At 39.1% G+C, this 14,941-nt stretch overlaps 1 protein-coding gene across 18 annotated transcripts in view; it reads left to right on the top strand.

The window, feature by feature from the left end:
- SNAP91 (synaptosome associated protein 91) overlaps positions 1-14,941 on the top strand; it is a 2,005,574-nt gene that overhangs the window by 1,121,542 nt on the left and 869,091 nt on the right. For all 18 annotated transcript variants that reach the window (XM_044066094.1, XM_044066049.1, XM_044066072.1 and 15 more), the window contains exon 7: positions 1,898-2,004. In XM_044066094.1, the coding sequence (XP_043922029.1) occupies positions 1,898-2,004 (107 nt within the window). The remainder of the gene's footprint in view (positions 1-1,897; positions 2,005-14,941) is intronic.

Below are 14,941 nucleotides of genomic sequence, written 5' to 3'. Positions count from 1 at the left end.
CTAAGGAAAACCATGACCCCCTCATTAATTCCCCAGTTAAAGATCTATTCCACTAATCTCATTGGAGATGAAAGTTAATGATAAAATATTGGCCAAAAGACTAGAAAATATTGGCTACTTACTGAAGTGTCAGCACTCGAAATGCCAAATGCAGAAAAAAAAAACAGAGAAGAGCAAATCTCAGAAATTGCTCTTCTCCGTAATCCCCCCCCCCCCCAACTTACATATACCCAACTGCAAGATCAGCATACCTCGGAGAAAACGAAATATTCCAAGAAATGTCATCTTGCATCTGGTATGTACAAGTCTGATCTTTCGGCCATTTTGGGACTTGTTTTAGCGGATCTTGGCATTTCAAATGGTCACCAAATGTTTGCTGCCTTTAATCCACCAATCTTAATTGAGATTTCTGAAAGGGGTACAAGGGCTTATTTGATTAGACTGTTTAAATCTATGGCACTAAACAAAGGGATAATGATGGCAACTTTTTTGACATAAAGAAAGCATTTGACACATTAGAATGAACTTTCCTGTGTTATTCAATTCAAGATTATGAAATAATTAAAATGCATTATTTACACTAATTGCAAATTCTTTATCAACAGGTTGTAATACATGTCAGCTTTGGTTTAATTTATCCACCATTTGCATTAGAAAGGAGAACAAGGCAAAGTTGTCTGCTCTCTTCAGTGTTAGTTATACTGGCAAATAGACCCTGGCTGCCAACCTGAGACACCCAAGGCATCATTTGGAGCACTTACTAAGTTTTTCTTTTTTTTGGTCCTTTTAACATCATTTGACAGCCCAGTTCCCCAGTGCCCCACATCCACTCTGGGCCACCAGCTAATGTCTGACCCCCTCCCAGACTCAAATCTAGTATTGCCAGGGCTGGTCATGGATCCTAAGGATGTTCTGGAGGCTCATCCATCTTTGCATCCATCCATCCATCCATTTTTCTTTTCTTTATAGAGCCCAACCCAGTCCCTTCCCTGTCTCTCATTCTAGTTGACTGCATCTGAGGATAACTCCTCTCTTTGTACCATGCCTTCCCTTAAAGACTTAAAGGCCATCATTGATGAACACCCTCCCACCTTGGATGGGCATGCCTATCCCTTACTGTCACTCTAGCAGTAAGGCATGGACATGGAAAACTGTGGATGCCTAGGCTGTGGTCATGCTTCATCCCTCTGTGCCACTGGAGCAGCAATTATTTGGAGGATCTACTATTGAGATTTCACTTGCTAAATGTATTACTTCTACTTGGTTTGTAGATGACAGGGTTATGTGGCTGTCAGATCCATCAAGAAATATGCAAGCCTTTCTGAATGTGATTAAAAAGGTTTTGATGTTTTATCTGGGTTTTCTCTTAATCAGGGCAATCCAGGTTTTTACTGTAAATAAAGTTTGCTTAGAACAGCTGCCTTTTATTTCTAACGAAGGCATCACATTTCACCACTCACATGTATATGGGTATCACAGTCACCTGTATTCATTTGTCAGAATGTTAGTCTTTTTCCAGAGCTCACTACTCAGTAACAGGCTCAGTTTTCACAAAAGCAAATATAAAGGCTGGTCACTTTGTAAAATATAAGGGCAGCTGTAGGAGAGAAGGACAGAAATCATAGGTGTAGGACAGCCAGTATGAGTTTGGGGGGGGCATATCTGTGAGGTATAATTATGAGATTTAGATAAACAACTTTCTGACAGCAATTAATTCCTTTTAAAGTAACAATTTTACTGTCAAAGTCACAGGAGCTTTTACTTATACTCAAAGTCTTATTGCAATATTCAGATAAGACATTAATTGTTCTTCATTTCAGTTTCTTTTTAAACATGTAGCTAACACTGCATTTATATATGTCCCTCAAGTATGTATTTTTTATGTGTTTTATCATAGAGAAATTTTTTGAAATGAAGAAGGGACAATGCAAAGATGCCTTAGAAATCTACAAGAGGTTCCTTACTAGAATGACAAGAGTTTCAGAATTCCTGAAAGTTGCTGAGGTGAGTATTTTTGACACTTAAAAAAAAAAAACAAAAAAAAAACATTGTAAGGCTTTGCGCTTCAAGCATGAAGATTTTCCAGTTTACTGTCATAATATTGAAGTGGACTTGGTCTAATGATTGTATCATTGACTTACATCCATGAAAAGTCAAAATGCCGAAGTCTGATATTGTTAAATGACATTCTGAATTTTAACAAGTGTTAACATGGATCGAGATAGGGGCAGAATTTGTAATTCGACAGTATCGGATTTCGACATTGTCACAGTTTGAAAAAGTAGAAAGTCCAGAGCAATAACCAAGAACAAAAAATCCAGGCAGGATACCAGCCCCAAATGGTCCAAGTGGAATGACTTTATTTAAATCAGTAAAACAAGCGCTTTCGCTCGGCTTAATGCCGAGCTTTCTCAAGTTCATAATGAAACTGCCAAATGGCAACATTAAATAGTCCCTTCAAAATCACCTGATTACTTAATTAATATAGTTAAATTCATTTAATAATATAATTATATAATTAATAAATAAAAGGCACATCACCAAGCCAATGAAATACTTAAAACAAAATGGCATGTCAATGTTGTTGTTTAAATCCACTAACTAGATGAGAAAATGCAAAAGGCAAAGATACCACCACACATTAATGTGTGCATTAAAAATTATTAAAAATATTAAAAATGTTTAAAAATATTTAAAAATATTTGAAGGTGTGTAAAGCTGTATGTAGCTGTCTGGAGCTAGAAACCTCACAGGCTTCTATTTTTGAGAACACTAATGATGTTAATATTATCATTCAAGCCTGGGGGTCTGCTGGCATCCAATCTTAGTTGCCAGAGAAGTTCTCTGTATTCCAAGGTTGTCTCCCAGTCACCCCCTCTGGCATCTGGCAACACTTGTTCTAAAACCAAAAACCTAAGTTCATAATTTGAGCATGTGAGCGAGTGCTTGAAAAAGGCATTTCTGTTTGGAGATGTCATAAAAGTGTTCATAAATTCTTTTTCTAAGGCTCCTTTCAGTTTTGCCTATGTAGAAACTAGTGCAAGTGGTGCAGAACCCTAAATAAACCACACCCTTGCTCGCACAGTTAGTAAAACAGTTGGAATTAAAAAGAAAATTCCTAGAAGGGATATATAAACTTGAAATATTAAATATAGCAAAACATTGTTTACAGGCTCCGCATTTAAATGTACCTGTTCAGGGAACCTGCGTGTTCATTAAAGAATTGTGTTTCCCTTCAAATAGTTCTTTAAGGTTTGTGTCTCTCTTTCTAGTGAACTTGGGAAAAGTTGGTATTATGGTTTTTAATTCATCATGTAGTGTGAGAACTGGCCAGTGTCTTTGTACAATTTCTTCTATTTTCACAGAGTTAAGGCAATAAGTATAAATGAAACTACCATGAGTTACCTCCTGTGTTTTACTATTTATAATAGGATTAAAAAGAATGCCTTTACCCAAAAGTGGGGGATAACTTGTTTTCCTGTTATCAATAACTTCCTGTGCTAGAGTGTTGACAAGTGGAAGAGGGTACCCTCTTTCTATAAACAAGGACTTTAAAAAATTAATCTCCTCTAAAAAGTCGCAAAGGGTACTGGACATTCTGAAGGCTCTAATAAATTGTCCTTTAACAATGCCCTTTTTTTGGTAGAAAGGATGCCCACTTTTGAAATGCAAATAGGAGTTAGAAAATGTAGGTTTCTTGTACAGTTTAGATTGTAGTGAATGATTGTGTAAATCTTTGTATAATGTAACGTCAAGATAATGAAGTTCAAAATCACTAATAGTGTATGTAAAAGTCAGAAAATGGGTAGTGGAATTGAGGTACTCAAAAAAATTCAGAAATTGCTCATGGGTGCCCCCCCATAAAATGCAAATATCATCCAAAAATTTTTTGTAGTGTATTAGATGTTGAGCCCAAGTAGTGGAAAAAATGAATTTTTGCTCCCATCTATGTAATACTACGTTGGTATATAAGGATGCACGGGGGGCACCCATGGCTACCCCTTTTTTCTGTTTGTGTAATTCACCATTAAAAAATATAAAATTGTTCTCTAACACTATTTCCATAAGTTCAGCCAACAGATTGGTTGCGTTGTTACTCAGGCCAGCTTCAGTAATTAGGACTTCATTGAACCATGCCAAGCCAACCGAATGTGGGATGTTTGGAAAGAGTTCAACTATATCAATGGTGATCAAGAGGAGCTCGGGTTCGTAGAACAGGGGATCTATTCCCTTGAGAAAATCCCAAGAGTCTTTACATACATGTTGTAAGGAACCACCAAGTTGTTTGGTTGCAAAATCAATGAATTTGCCAAGTGGTTCTGTAATACCACCTGCTCCAGATACAATAGGACGAAACTTTAATGGTTCTAACCCTTTGTGAATTTTAGGAATTCCGAATATAATCGGAATTTTGGGTTTTTTAACATACAAATAGTTAAAAAGTTTCTCATTAATAACTCCTTGAAGTAGGTGGTCAGTAAGGGTGAAGTTTATTTTAGCATAAGCAAGATTGACTTCATTTCTTGACACTATCTTGTATTGATTAGTGTCTTGTAACATATTATAAATGTAACTGTCATAGTCAGAGTTGTACATAAGCACCATCCCTCCCCTCTTATCAGGTTTCATTACTCTAATGTTCTCTTTTTTCAGGTAATTAATGAGTCTGAGATCTCGTTGATCCAAATTAATGGAGCTTGTGTTAATTTTCTGAGACTGTGTAGATCTAAGGTCATGTTCTACAAGCTCTTCAAAAACCTTAATAGAAGGATGTATAGGGGGGTTGAAAGTACTAGTTCTAGAGGGCCCTTTGTTAACATAAGGTTGTCCTTTGAAATGGAGTGTAAGATTGAGACTTCTTACAAAGAGTTTTAAATCAATGAGGGCTTTAGCAATGTTAAATGGTAAATTGTCACAGTTTGACTTCCGGACTTCGTGCAAAGTGGATTTGACTTAATTCACCTCAATATTATGATAGTAAACTAGATTTTCCTATAGCAAATCTGTTGTCCTGCACATGGTGCTAAATCGTTGGTAGAGTGAGTTAGGAATGTTAGAGATGTATTCTACTGTGAAAAGGGTATTTTTTGCTATATAGATTTAGTGCTCAGAATGGTTTACTTATCTGTTGTTCTGTTGATGAGAATGATTCAAAATGCATTACTTTGCATATTAAACTAGAAAAGATGCCTCCCAAGATGCATTCTTTAATAGAGTTTGAAATTAGACAGACTGCTGCAGAAATCCAATGTTTTATCTCCCAGAATTTTGTTACCATTTGGTTACATATGTGGGTAGTGAAAAAATACTAAAACACAGTCTACATTTATTTACATTTTTGGGTTAAAGTGGTAGGAAAAGGAAAATATTTTACTGGACAGCAGAGTAAACTTCACAGTTTCATCTCTTCTAATTTATTTGCAATGAAACATGGGGTGTGTTGTAAAGCGTTTGGCTGTATCACATAAATGATTCCATTGTAAGCCTGCAGCCCTCAATATCACAGGCATTGGTATCGCAGCCCACTCTGGACACAGCTACATGTAGTTCATGTGCAAGTCAAGTATATGCAGCTGGGGCCAGAGTGTGCGTCGGTATTGTTGCCTGCAACCTTTGGGGTTACAGGATTACAGCAGTTTTCCTATTTTATCAAGTAAATAAATTGATATGTGCATGGCATGGATGAAAATGGACTGAACATCGAGATCAAAAATGTCAAACACATGGACAGCACCTAATATACAGAAATGTGAAGGAAAGTCTATTATATCTTTGTCCACATCCAATGGCACAATAATCCAAAAAAGTTAGACTGTCAGAGAACTCGAATGCACTTAAAAGACAAAATAGGTTGAGAGAAGTGATCCAGATCTGTTATGATAGCTCGCTTTCGCAGTCATATGAAACTATATTTTATTGCTTTCCAGTTATAACCTTGGCCAGTAAGTGTTTTTGTTGTCGATTTTTACCAGATTTATTATTTTGTCACCTGCAATCTGGCATTGCTTCTTTAGCCAGTGCTGACCATTTTCCTTTACTTTTGAGGTTATGGGACTTGACGGTAGTCTTGTCATGCCAGGAGTTTTTTTTTTAATGTTTTGAAAAGAATTTATGCTGTTAGATACTCAATACTAACTTATAACCATGTTTGTACTTTCTTGGGAATTGACCAAACATCATACTGACATAGTTTCAGTTGTTGATGATCCTGGATCTTACTTCATAGTGATTTTTACAGGGGATAGAACATGTGGGAACTTTCTTCTAGTGTCTTCTTGCATGACTGTTCTAAAAATCTCAAGTTTCCATGCTTGGAAGGGTGTACCCCCTTTGATGCATGCACAATACTCCGCTGTTGGTTTAGATTGCTCTCACAGTCTCTAATCCTCAGTTCACCTTTGCTGCTTGAAGAATTTCAGTTCAACCTAGTATAATTTTGGAAGCATTGAGTTTGAAGCATGAAAACATGGTCCTTTCTGGTGTGGCTGTGTCCACCATTTGTTAGTCCAGGGCCGGGCCATCAGAGCACAACACTGGCAAATGTTGTTCTTCCCAGCATATCAGCCTAGTTACCTGCCATGATCAGAGAAACATCTATAAAGCATTCTTCAGTGACTGGCATATAGTTCAGAGGGAAGTCGAGTGATAGAACTGCTCAGATGCCAGCTCTGTTGGAATAGAAGGATAAAGCCCTGATTTTGACCCAGATAAGCTTGAGTTAAGTAACAGCTTTGGCACCCCTCTGAGCTGGTGTGAGGGAGGAGAAAAGTTATGAGGCTTTCTCAGTTTTCATCTCTTCTCCTTTCCTTTCCCTTGGGAAAGGGAGCAGGAGTACATGTCCAGATTGCATGTTCCACCCTGATGGAGACCGGAGTCCCATTGAGAACACTGGTTTCAAGGAGGACAGGACTGTCTTGAGGGGTTACATCACTGTTGCAAGTAGGTGACATGCCTTTGCTAACACCTACTAAATGCCAAATCTTGGACATGTTGTTGGCCATCTGCAGTGAGATTAGGGTTGCAAAAAAAAAATAAAGAAAAGTAACCACCATTTGTGGATGCCTAAATGATGACCATTCTCCATAAGCTCTGTTCATAGTGTATTGAGAATAAATTGGCCAGTTGAACGGGAGAGTATCTGATAGTTTGCAAGCAGTGTGGACAAAAATCTAAAAAAAATAAAAAATTTTGGGCTGGGTGCTCATGTAGCTGTTGCTGTAGCTTCATTCCACTGGCTATGGTAATGGTTTGCCTTGGTGCAAGAAACAGGATTTGCTGTATCCCTTTCTCTTCTCTAAAAGATTGGAGGATACTGAACTTAAGCAATTTTATTGTCACATCAGCTGTATAATGTCTTGCATGGTTTCAGTGCATGTACTGATGATTTTACTTTTGAAGTCGTTTGTATGGCACCTGTAGACATTCTGTGGATGTCTGTTAGTACCTCGAGAGTTGGAAACCACAAAAAAAGGCTTGTGTTCTTTTTATGTAGCGACAATGTCTTTAATGTGCTGTGCTGCCTTTTGACTTTTCTTCCACTCTCAGGTTACTTATCAAGAAATTAGACACAATATGGAAACCCTAGAGCAAATGGACATCTTAGATGATGTCTTTCCATTTCATTGTTGCAGTATTCATTACATTAGGGATCCCATGCCCAGGGCGGCCCGATGCCCGGCCAGTAAACCAAAGCCTTTAGATTACTTTAAGGTATGCTGTACGTCATGCCTTTGCTCCTTGTATAGCATAGGGTTAAAGGTGACGTCTGGACATACCGTCCTCAGAAATTCTTTGCCACCAGTCCGAACACTATCTCTTGATCATCAGTCTGAATGCCTGCATTCTGTTGCTGGTTTCACTGAGCCATTGCATAAGGGTCCCGTTGGGGTTCCTTTTTACTTCTTTTTCTTTTTGTTGCTTGTGGGGTTTCATGTCATCCAAGAAATGTAAATGCCAGTGTAGGAGATAGATTCCCCATAAAGACCACCACAAATGGTGTCTGTTTTGCCTTGACACCTCGCACGACCATACATCCTGTTCCATCTGTCAGGCCTTTGTACCTAAAACCCTGTATAGTAGACTCTTTTCTTTGATGCTTTATCTTGAGAATCAGTGTCTTAAGCTTCTCGCGAAAGATACAATGGAGGGAACTTCCCATTCAGCGGGACAGCCATCAGTACAGAAGAAGGCCAAGAAGCCTAGGCCTTCGCCAGATGTCTCTCCCAAGGGGGAGTGAATGCCTGGAGGTTTGCCTGGCTTTATCATTGGATTCCTCTGCCATGACCAGGTTGTAGGTTGGCGGGAATCCGAATTTAAGCACATCTGAGGAGGCATTGCAGACATCCACTTTGGACGCTTAGGGGGAACCATGGCTGATTAAATACAAGGGGCCTAGGGGTGTTCCTCAGATATTAGTCAGAGAAGAAGACCCTACTGCCTTCTTTGAATGCCATCCTGTGTCAGAGCCTTCCAAATTTTATAAGGCGGATGTCTCAGTGAAGAAAAAGCAAAAGACTAAGCACATTATTCCTGCTCCAAGGGAATGTCAAAGTGAATGGCAGTCCTTTACTCAGGGATTGTTTAGTACTTCGATGGCATTGAAACCTCCTCAGGGAGTTTCTGTCCTTTGGATTATGGTTCAGAGGAAGAGGAGTCTACTAGTCCTGATACTCCCTTTGAATGGGTTTCTTTTGGGGACACAATCTCAAGGATGATGGAGTTTTTTAAATAGGACTGTGCTGAGGGTTCTGAGGTACAAAAAATGTACTATGAGTTCCTGCAGATGGGCTTTCCTAGGCCTGCTGCTGTTTCTCCTGTTCTGGCTGTCTTACTTGGTGCATTTTCTAATGCTTTCAAGGCTCCAGACTCTCAGCCCCCTGCTCCCAAGAAACCTGATAGATTCTATAGGGTGTCTGAGGACTGTAAATCTTTGTAATAATGTCCTTCTGCTGAGCCATCAGTGGTGTCTGTAGATTCTGACAAGCTCTCCCAATTCCTTTATTCATCCAAGTTATTGCCTTGTGATAAAGATGGCAGGACCATGGAAAGACTAGGCAAGAAGGTTTATACTTCTGCCACCTTGGCCTTTAGGGCCGTTAATTATCAGAATCATATATATCTGGCTTGTCAGGTTATTTCTGACCTTTCAGACTCTGAGGGTAAGACTTCTGCCCTTTCCCTGTTAGGGACTTCCTCACAAGTGGCTTATCATTCCATCAAGTGTAGTCGTGATATAGCAGATGCTTCTTGTAGGTCTGCTGCTTTTGGGTCAGCGATAAGGTATTTTTGGCTTTGGCTTCAACCTTTGCCTGATGATATTAAGGCTAAGTTGATTGATGCCCTTCTTTATAATAAACACTTGTTTGGTAAAACTGCTGCTGCTTTAAGTCCGTTAAGGACAAATGTAATGCTTTACAGGAACTTTAACGTGTTTCTTTCACCTGTGCCTAAATTCCAGAGAAATTATTCCAGTAAGTCAGCTTTTGTTCGCAGGCAGTCTTGCCCTCTTCCTAAGGGTAAAAAGGGTGGTAAGTGGGCTCCTCCTGCTAAAACTACTCAGACGTACGTGCCTCAGAAGTCTCCTGTTCCAAATAAACCAGGTGCTGTTTGACTGTCCTGTTCTTACCAGCCACTTTCCTCTTTCTCTCTCTCTCTTCCTGTTTGGCTACAGATTACTCAAGATTCCCGGGTCCTCTCCATTATCCACCAGGGGTACTTCATGGCCTGGAAATCCCTTCCCCTTTTTTTGGTATTCCTCAGCCCCTCAGGATAACCTGTCTTTCTTTCCAGAGGACCTTTTGATTCAGGGTACTATTCAAGAGCTGAAGAAACAACGAATGGATCCACCAAAACACAGTTTATTAAAACTCTGACGTCTCGGCCACAGCCTTCAAGGAGTATGAACCATAAAAAACCACATAGGCATATATACTAATACAAACAAGCAATTCACATAATTATGCCCTTAATTATTCCTAATTAATTGCATTCAATTTAATAACATTCTCCAGTTAAAATCCTCATTCAAACCAACTGGATATAATGTTTTAAATTTTAAAATGTGTATTGCTTCTTTATGTAACAACAATTTTTTAATATCCACATTATTATATTTACAATCATGTATTTGTTCTAAAACAGTTGCTTGTAGCCTACGACTGTCACTATTATGAAAATTTAAAAAATACATAGCCACAGGACTTTCTTCTCTTTTATTGTTAATATCCCTAATATGTTCCAAGAGCCTCACTTTAAAGGCTCTCTTGGTTTCACCTATATAAAATTTTTTACAAGGACATCTAAGTGAATGTATTACTCTCTCAGAATTACAATAAAAAACATTATTATTTTTAAATGGAATATTATTGATATATTCAAAACAAGGAACAATATAATTACATGCCTTGCATTTGCCACACTGCATAGTTCCTTTATTTTCAACACTATACAAAGTAGTGTCCAATGGCAACTCAAATCTACTTTTGACCAAAAAATCCTTTATATTTTTACCCCTATGGTAGGAAAATTGTATTTTCAAATTTAACCAAGATTTTACACTACCTAAAGAGCATAAATATTTCCAGAACTGTAAAATTATTTTTATAAATTCTGTAGTAAAACAATCATAGGTAGTTACAAAATATATAACTTCATTTTTATCTTCTTGTAGGCTACAGATTACTCAAGATTCCCGGGTCCTCTCCATTATCCACCAGGGGTACTTCATGGTCTGGAAATCCCTTCCCCCTTTTTTGGTATTCCTCAGCCCCTCAGGATAAACTGTCTTTCTTTCCAGAGGACCTTTTGATTCAGGGTACTATTCAAGAGCTGCCTGTGTCTCAAAGGAGGAGGGAGTTTTACTCCAGGATGTTTCTAGTACCCAGGAAAAAGGGTACTTGGAGACTAATTCTAGACCTCTCTCGTGTAAACCCTTTCCTGAAGGTGCCCTCCTTTTGAATGTTGTCCCTTCAAACTTTGTTCCCCTCCTCTGCTTCCTCAGCCTTATATTATTATGTCTGTAGATCTCAAGGATGCTTACCTCCATATTCCAATTCATCCCCTTTTCAGTTTTTTTTTTATGTTTCTCTGTTGCTTCCTGGCATTTTCAGTTCTCTGCTTTGCCCTTTGGCCTTTCAAGTGCCCCACGGTATTCATCAAATGCCTTGCTCCTGTGATTGCTTTTTGCAGGATTCAGTGGAGCCAAGTCTTTCCTAACTTGGACAACCTTCTATTTCAGGAATCCTCTCCAGATATCCTGTTGCAAAATCTTAATTTAACCACATTTCTCTGGGGTTCACAATAAACTTCAAAAAGTCTTTTCTGACTCCTTCTCAGGACCATTTTTTACAGGGGTGCAGGATTCAGACTGTACCTATGCTGGCATCCCTGCCTTCTATGAAGGCCTTAACACTCATTTCCTTTTTTCAAATGCTTCTTCCTCTGACTCCTGTAATAGCCAAGGAATTTATGAGAGTTTATGAGAGTTCTGTGGTTAATGACATCCACCATCCCTATGCTTCCTCTGGCCAAACTCCACATGAGAAAGTTTGTGCTTTCTGAAGTCAGTTTGGCTACAGCATGCACATCCCCTAGAATTTGTAGTTCCTCTTTTGTCTCAAGAAGGGTCTCAAGAAGGAACTTTACTGGTGGATCCAGCGGTTGTCTGTAAATCCAGGGCTCCCCTTTCATCCCCCTCTTCCCTCTCAGGAACTGTTCACAGATGCTTCAGATGTGGGATGAGCAGCAGTTTTTGGCTCCCTAAATGTGCAGGGGGTGTGGTCGCCTCTTCAACAGAAAGAGCACATCATTGTCAAAGAGATGAGAGCTTTTCTGCTTTTCAGCACTTCAGGCTTTTTATCCTCTTTTCTCCCCAGGACCTGTCAAGGTGTTTACAAACAATACCACAGTGATGTAGTATGTAAACAAATGGGGGTGGGGCAAGATTTTAGCTTCTTTGCCAGTTAGCACTCCTAGTGTGGGATCTTGCTATCCAGTATCAAGTGACTGTTCAGGTAGTTTACAATCCCTCAGGTCAAAACATTGTGGAAGACACACTGAACAAGTCCTTATCTCAATCCCATGAATGGATGCTTCAGAGGGATGTGTTTCTGGATATTGTCCAGCAATTGGGTACTCCTCAATAGATCCTTTTGCCTTCCCTCTAAACAGACAACTTCCTCTATTTTGTGTCAGAGTTCCAGGTACTCTGGTCTGGAAGGTGAACTTTTCTTGGAAGGGGCTGTTTCTTTTCTTTCCCCTTCTCCTCATTCCAAAAGTCCCATTCAAAATTCAACAGGATGCTCCCAAAATCTTGATGGTGACTCTTTTTTGGCCAAGACAGCATTGGTTCCCTCTTCTTTTGCATTTAGCCAAGGGCAATCATCATAAGTTACCTCACAGGGTGGACCTACTCACACAAGGCAAGGGATCTCTCATCCAGCACCACCTGTCCACTCTTCAAATTACACTGTTGGTGATAGGATTTTGATTCTAAATAGACACTTTTTTTGAGGAAGGAAGCCAGGAAACCCAATACTAGGAAATCCTAGTTATCCATATAGAAGAGGTTTCCCTTCGGTGTCTTTCTCATAACCTGGATCCACTTTCTGTTGATGTTCCTTTGGTTCTCTGTTATCTGTGTGAATTGCTGAATGCTGGGTTGGCTTATTCTTCTGTTAAGGCCCACTTATCAGCTATTACTGCTTGTCTGCCTTTATCTCCTCTGCTAGCTTCTAGATTTGAAGCTAAACAATTCTTTAAAGGCGTCCTTCATATTAGGCCTCCCAGAAAGCCTGTTCCTCCCCCCTGGGATCTTAATTTTGTTTTGGAAAAACTGACTCAGGCTCCTTTTGAGCCTGCAGCTTTAGCTTCCTTGCAACATTGATCTTGGAAGACAGTACTTTTGTTGGCCCTTACTTCTGCCAGGTGGGTGTCGAACTTCAAGCCCTTATGGCTTGTCCTCCTTTTTTTGTGTTTCATAATAGCAGGATGTTCTTGCTTACTAATCCTTCTTGTATGCCCAAGGTGGTGAATGAGTCGTCCCTTAATCAGTCTGTTCATGTGCCCACTTTTTTTTCTTTTTCTGTAATCTGTTAGTGAGTAGGTGCTGCACACATTGGATGTGCATAGACCACTCAGATTTTATTTGAATAACACTAAGTTATTAAGAAATCTGATCTGCTCTTTTTTTCCTTTCATCATGGATCCTTAGGATTAGCTGTATCCAAGCAAACTATTTTTTCTTGGATCTCAAAAAGTATTTATTTTTGTTATTTCTTTCATAGTAAGAGCCTTCCTAATTCTGTTAAGGCTTATTCTACTAGAGCTGTGGCGGCTTCTGATGCTATTTTCAAGGGTTTAGATACTAACTCTGTTCTTCAGGCAGCAACCTGTACTTCTTGCATGCATTTACCAAGCACTACAATTTGGATGGAACCGCTAGAGCTCATTTTGCTAGAGCCGTCCTTCACCCTTCCTAGAGAGCTCTGCTGGTCCTCCTTCCTCCCAATTTTCTTTCTGAGCTTTGGCACTCTACCGTAATGTAAAGAATACTGCAGCAGTGAAATGGAAGGACATAGTACAGTTGTGTAAAATCTTATCATAATGGTAGATGTCCTTCTCTTCACTGTTGCAGTGATCATACTCTCCTCCTCCCCCTGGTCCATTTATCTTCTGGATGTACTGACTTCCTCTTTTTTTCCTTGGACTGGCATTCCTACTCGGGCACTCAGCTCTGAGGATGGTACTTCCGGACGTTAGCTTTATGCCCTACACTAATCAAGGAGCATGCGTGTGATGTATGGCATACCTTAAAGCAAGCTAAAGGCTTTGGTACACACAGAAATATACCTGTAACAAAAATAACAGAACTGAATACAGTAGTGTGTGCCCATGTAGGCAGCACTAACTCCTCTGCTCCACAGATCAATCACATCCTGTAGATGACTCATCATTAAAGCATGTGTCCGCCACTCATAACATATTTACCTTTTAAAATATGCCCTGTACTGTGCACTATAATGGTTAAGGTGTTTACCTTACAGACACAAGGTGCAGGGTTTGATTCTCACAAGGAGTAATTGGCTAGGCTTAAAATGACCCAAAAGGGAAGTTAGCCTAGTACTGTACTAATCTACGAACTTATTGTGTTTAGGTTTAATTTAAAACTTATTTCAAATGTTATAGCACAAACACTGATAGACATTTGCTAAACAATGCAATATAGTCTCACAATGAAAACAGACTTAGCATTAAAACTTCTCTGCCCTTGAAACTCACTTTCATTGAAACAGTATTGAAACTCACATTCAAAGAAAATGCATTTGGCCAGTGGCAGGTAATTATCTTTGGGCTGTTTTTTCATATCATAGGCCCTTTGCACATTTGTAGGACCATGCATGCATAAATACACCTTCCCGATTGTATTAAATTATATTCCCTGTATAATACAGCACCATTTGTTTGAACATTTTTCCAGTAAGGAATGAAACAAAATGTATGAATCAAGAATGAAAAAATTGCCCAATTCAGAACATTTCATCAGTAAAGGTCTACTTGAACTTCTGTCATTACAATCCACCAATATCAGTCAATGCAATCTCTACAGAAGTAAAAGTCATTTGAATAATCCCACATTAGAGAGATCTGTAACTGAGGACTGCAGCATCCACTCCCTTTAAAGTACAACACAGAACGGTATCAGCAATCCATCTACATACTGTGGGAGTAGAACCCACCACCTTCTGCATCAAAAGCAAGTATACTACCTGTTGTGATACTAACAATGTTTTTAAATACTTTAGCACAATACTGATTATCATTTTCTAAACAACAGTTGCACATTGTAAGAGACTTGGCATAAGCAGCACTAAACTTCTATTCTCCTGAAGCTGTCAGCTCCTTGTAAAATGCACTTGATACTCACTTTCTTGTAAAATGCACT

The sequence above is a fragment of the Protopterus annectens genome, chromosome 1.part0, assembly GCF_019279795.1.
Source record: "Protopterus annectens isolate FY-2018-M chromosome 1.part0, PAN1.0, whole genome shotgun sequence".
In the NCBI taxonomy this organism is placed as follows: Eukaryota; Metazoa; Chordata; order Ceratodontiformes; family Protopteridae; genus Protopterus; species Protopterus annectens.
The sequence above is the reverse complement of the archived record's forward strand: the minus strand, read 5'-3'. Positions and strand labels throughout refer to the sequence as shown.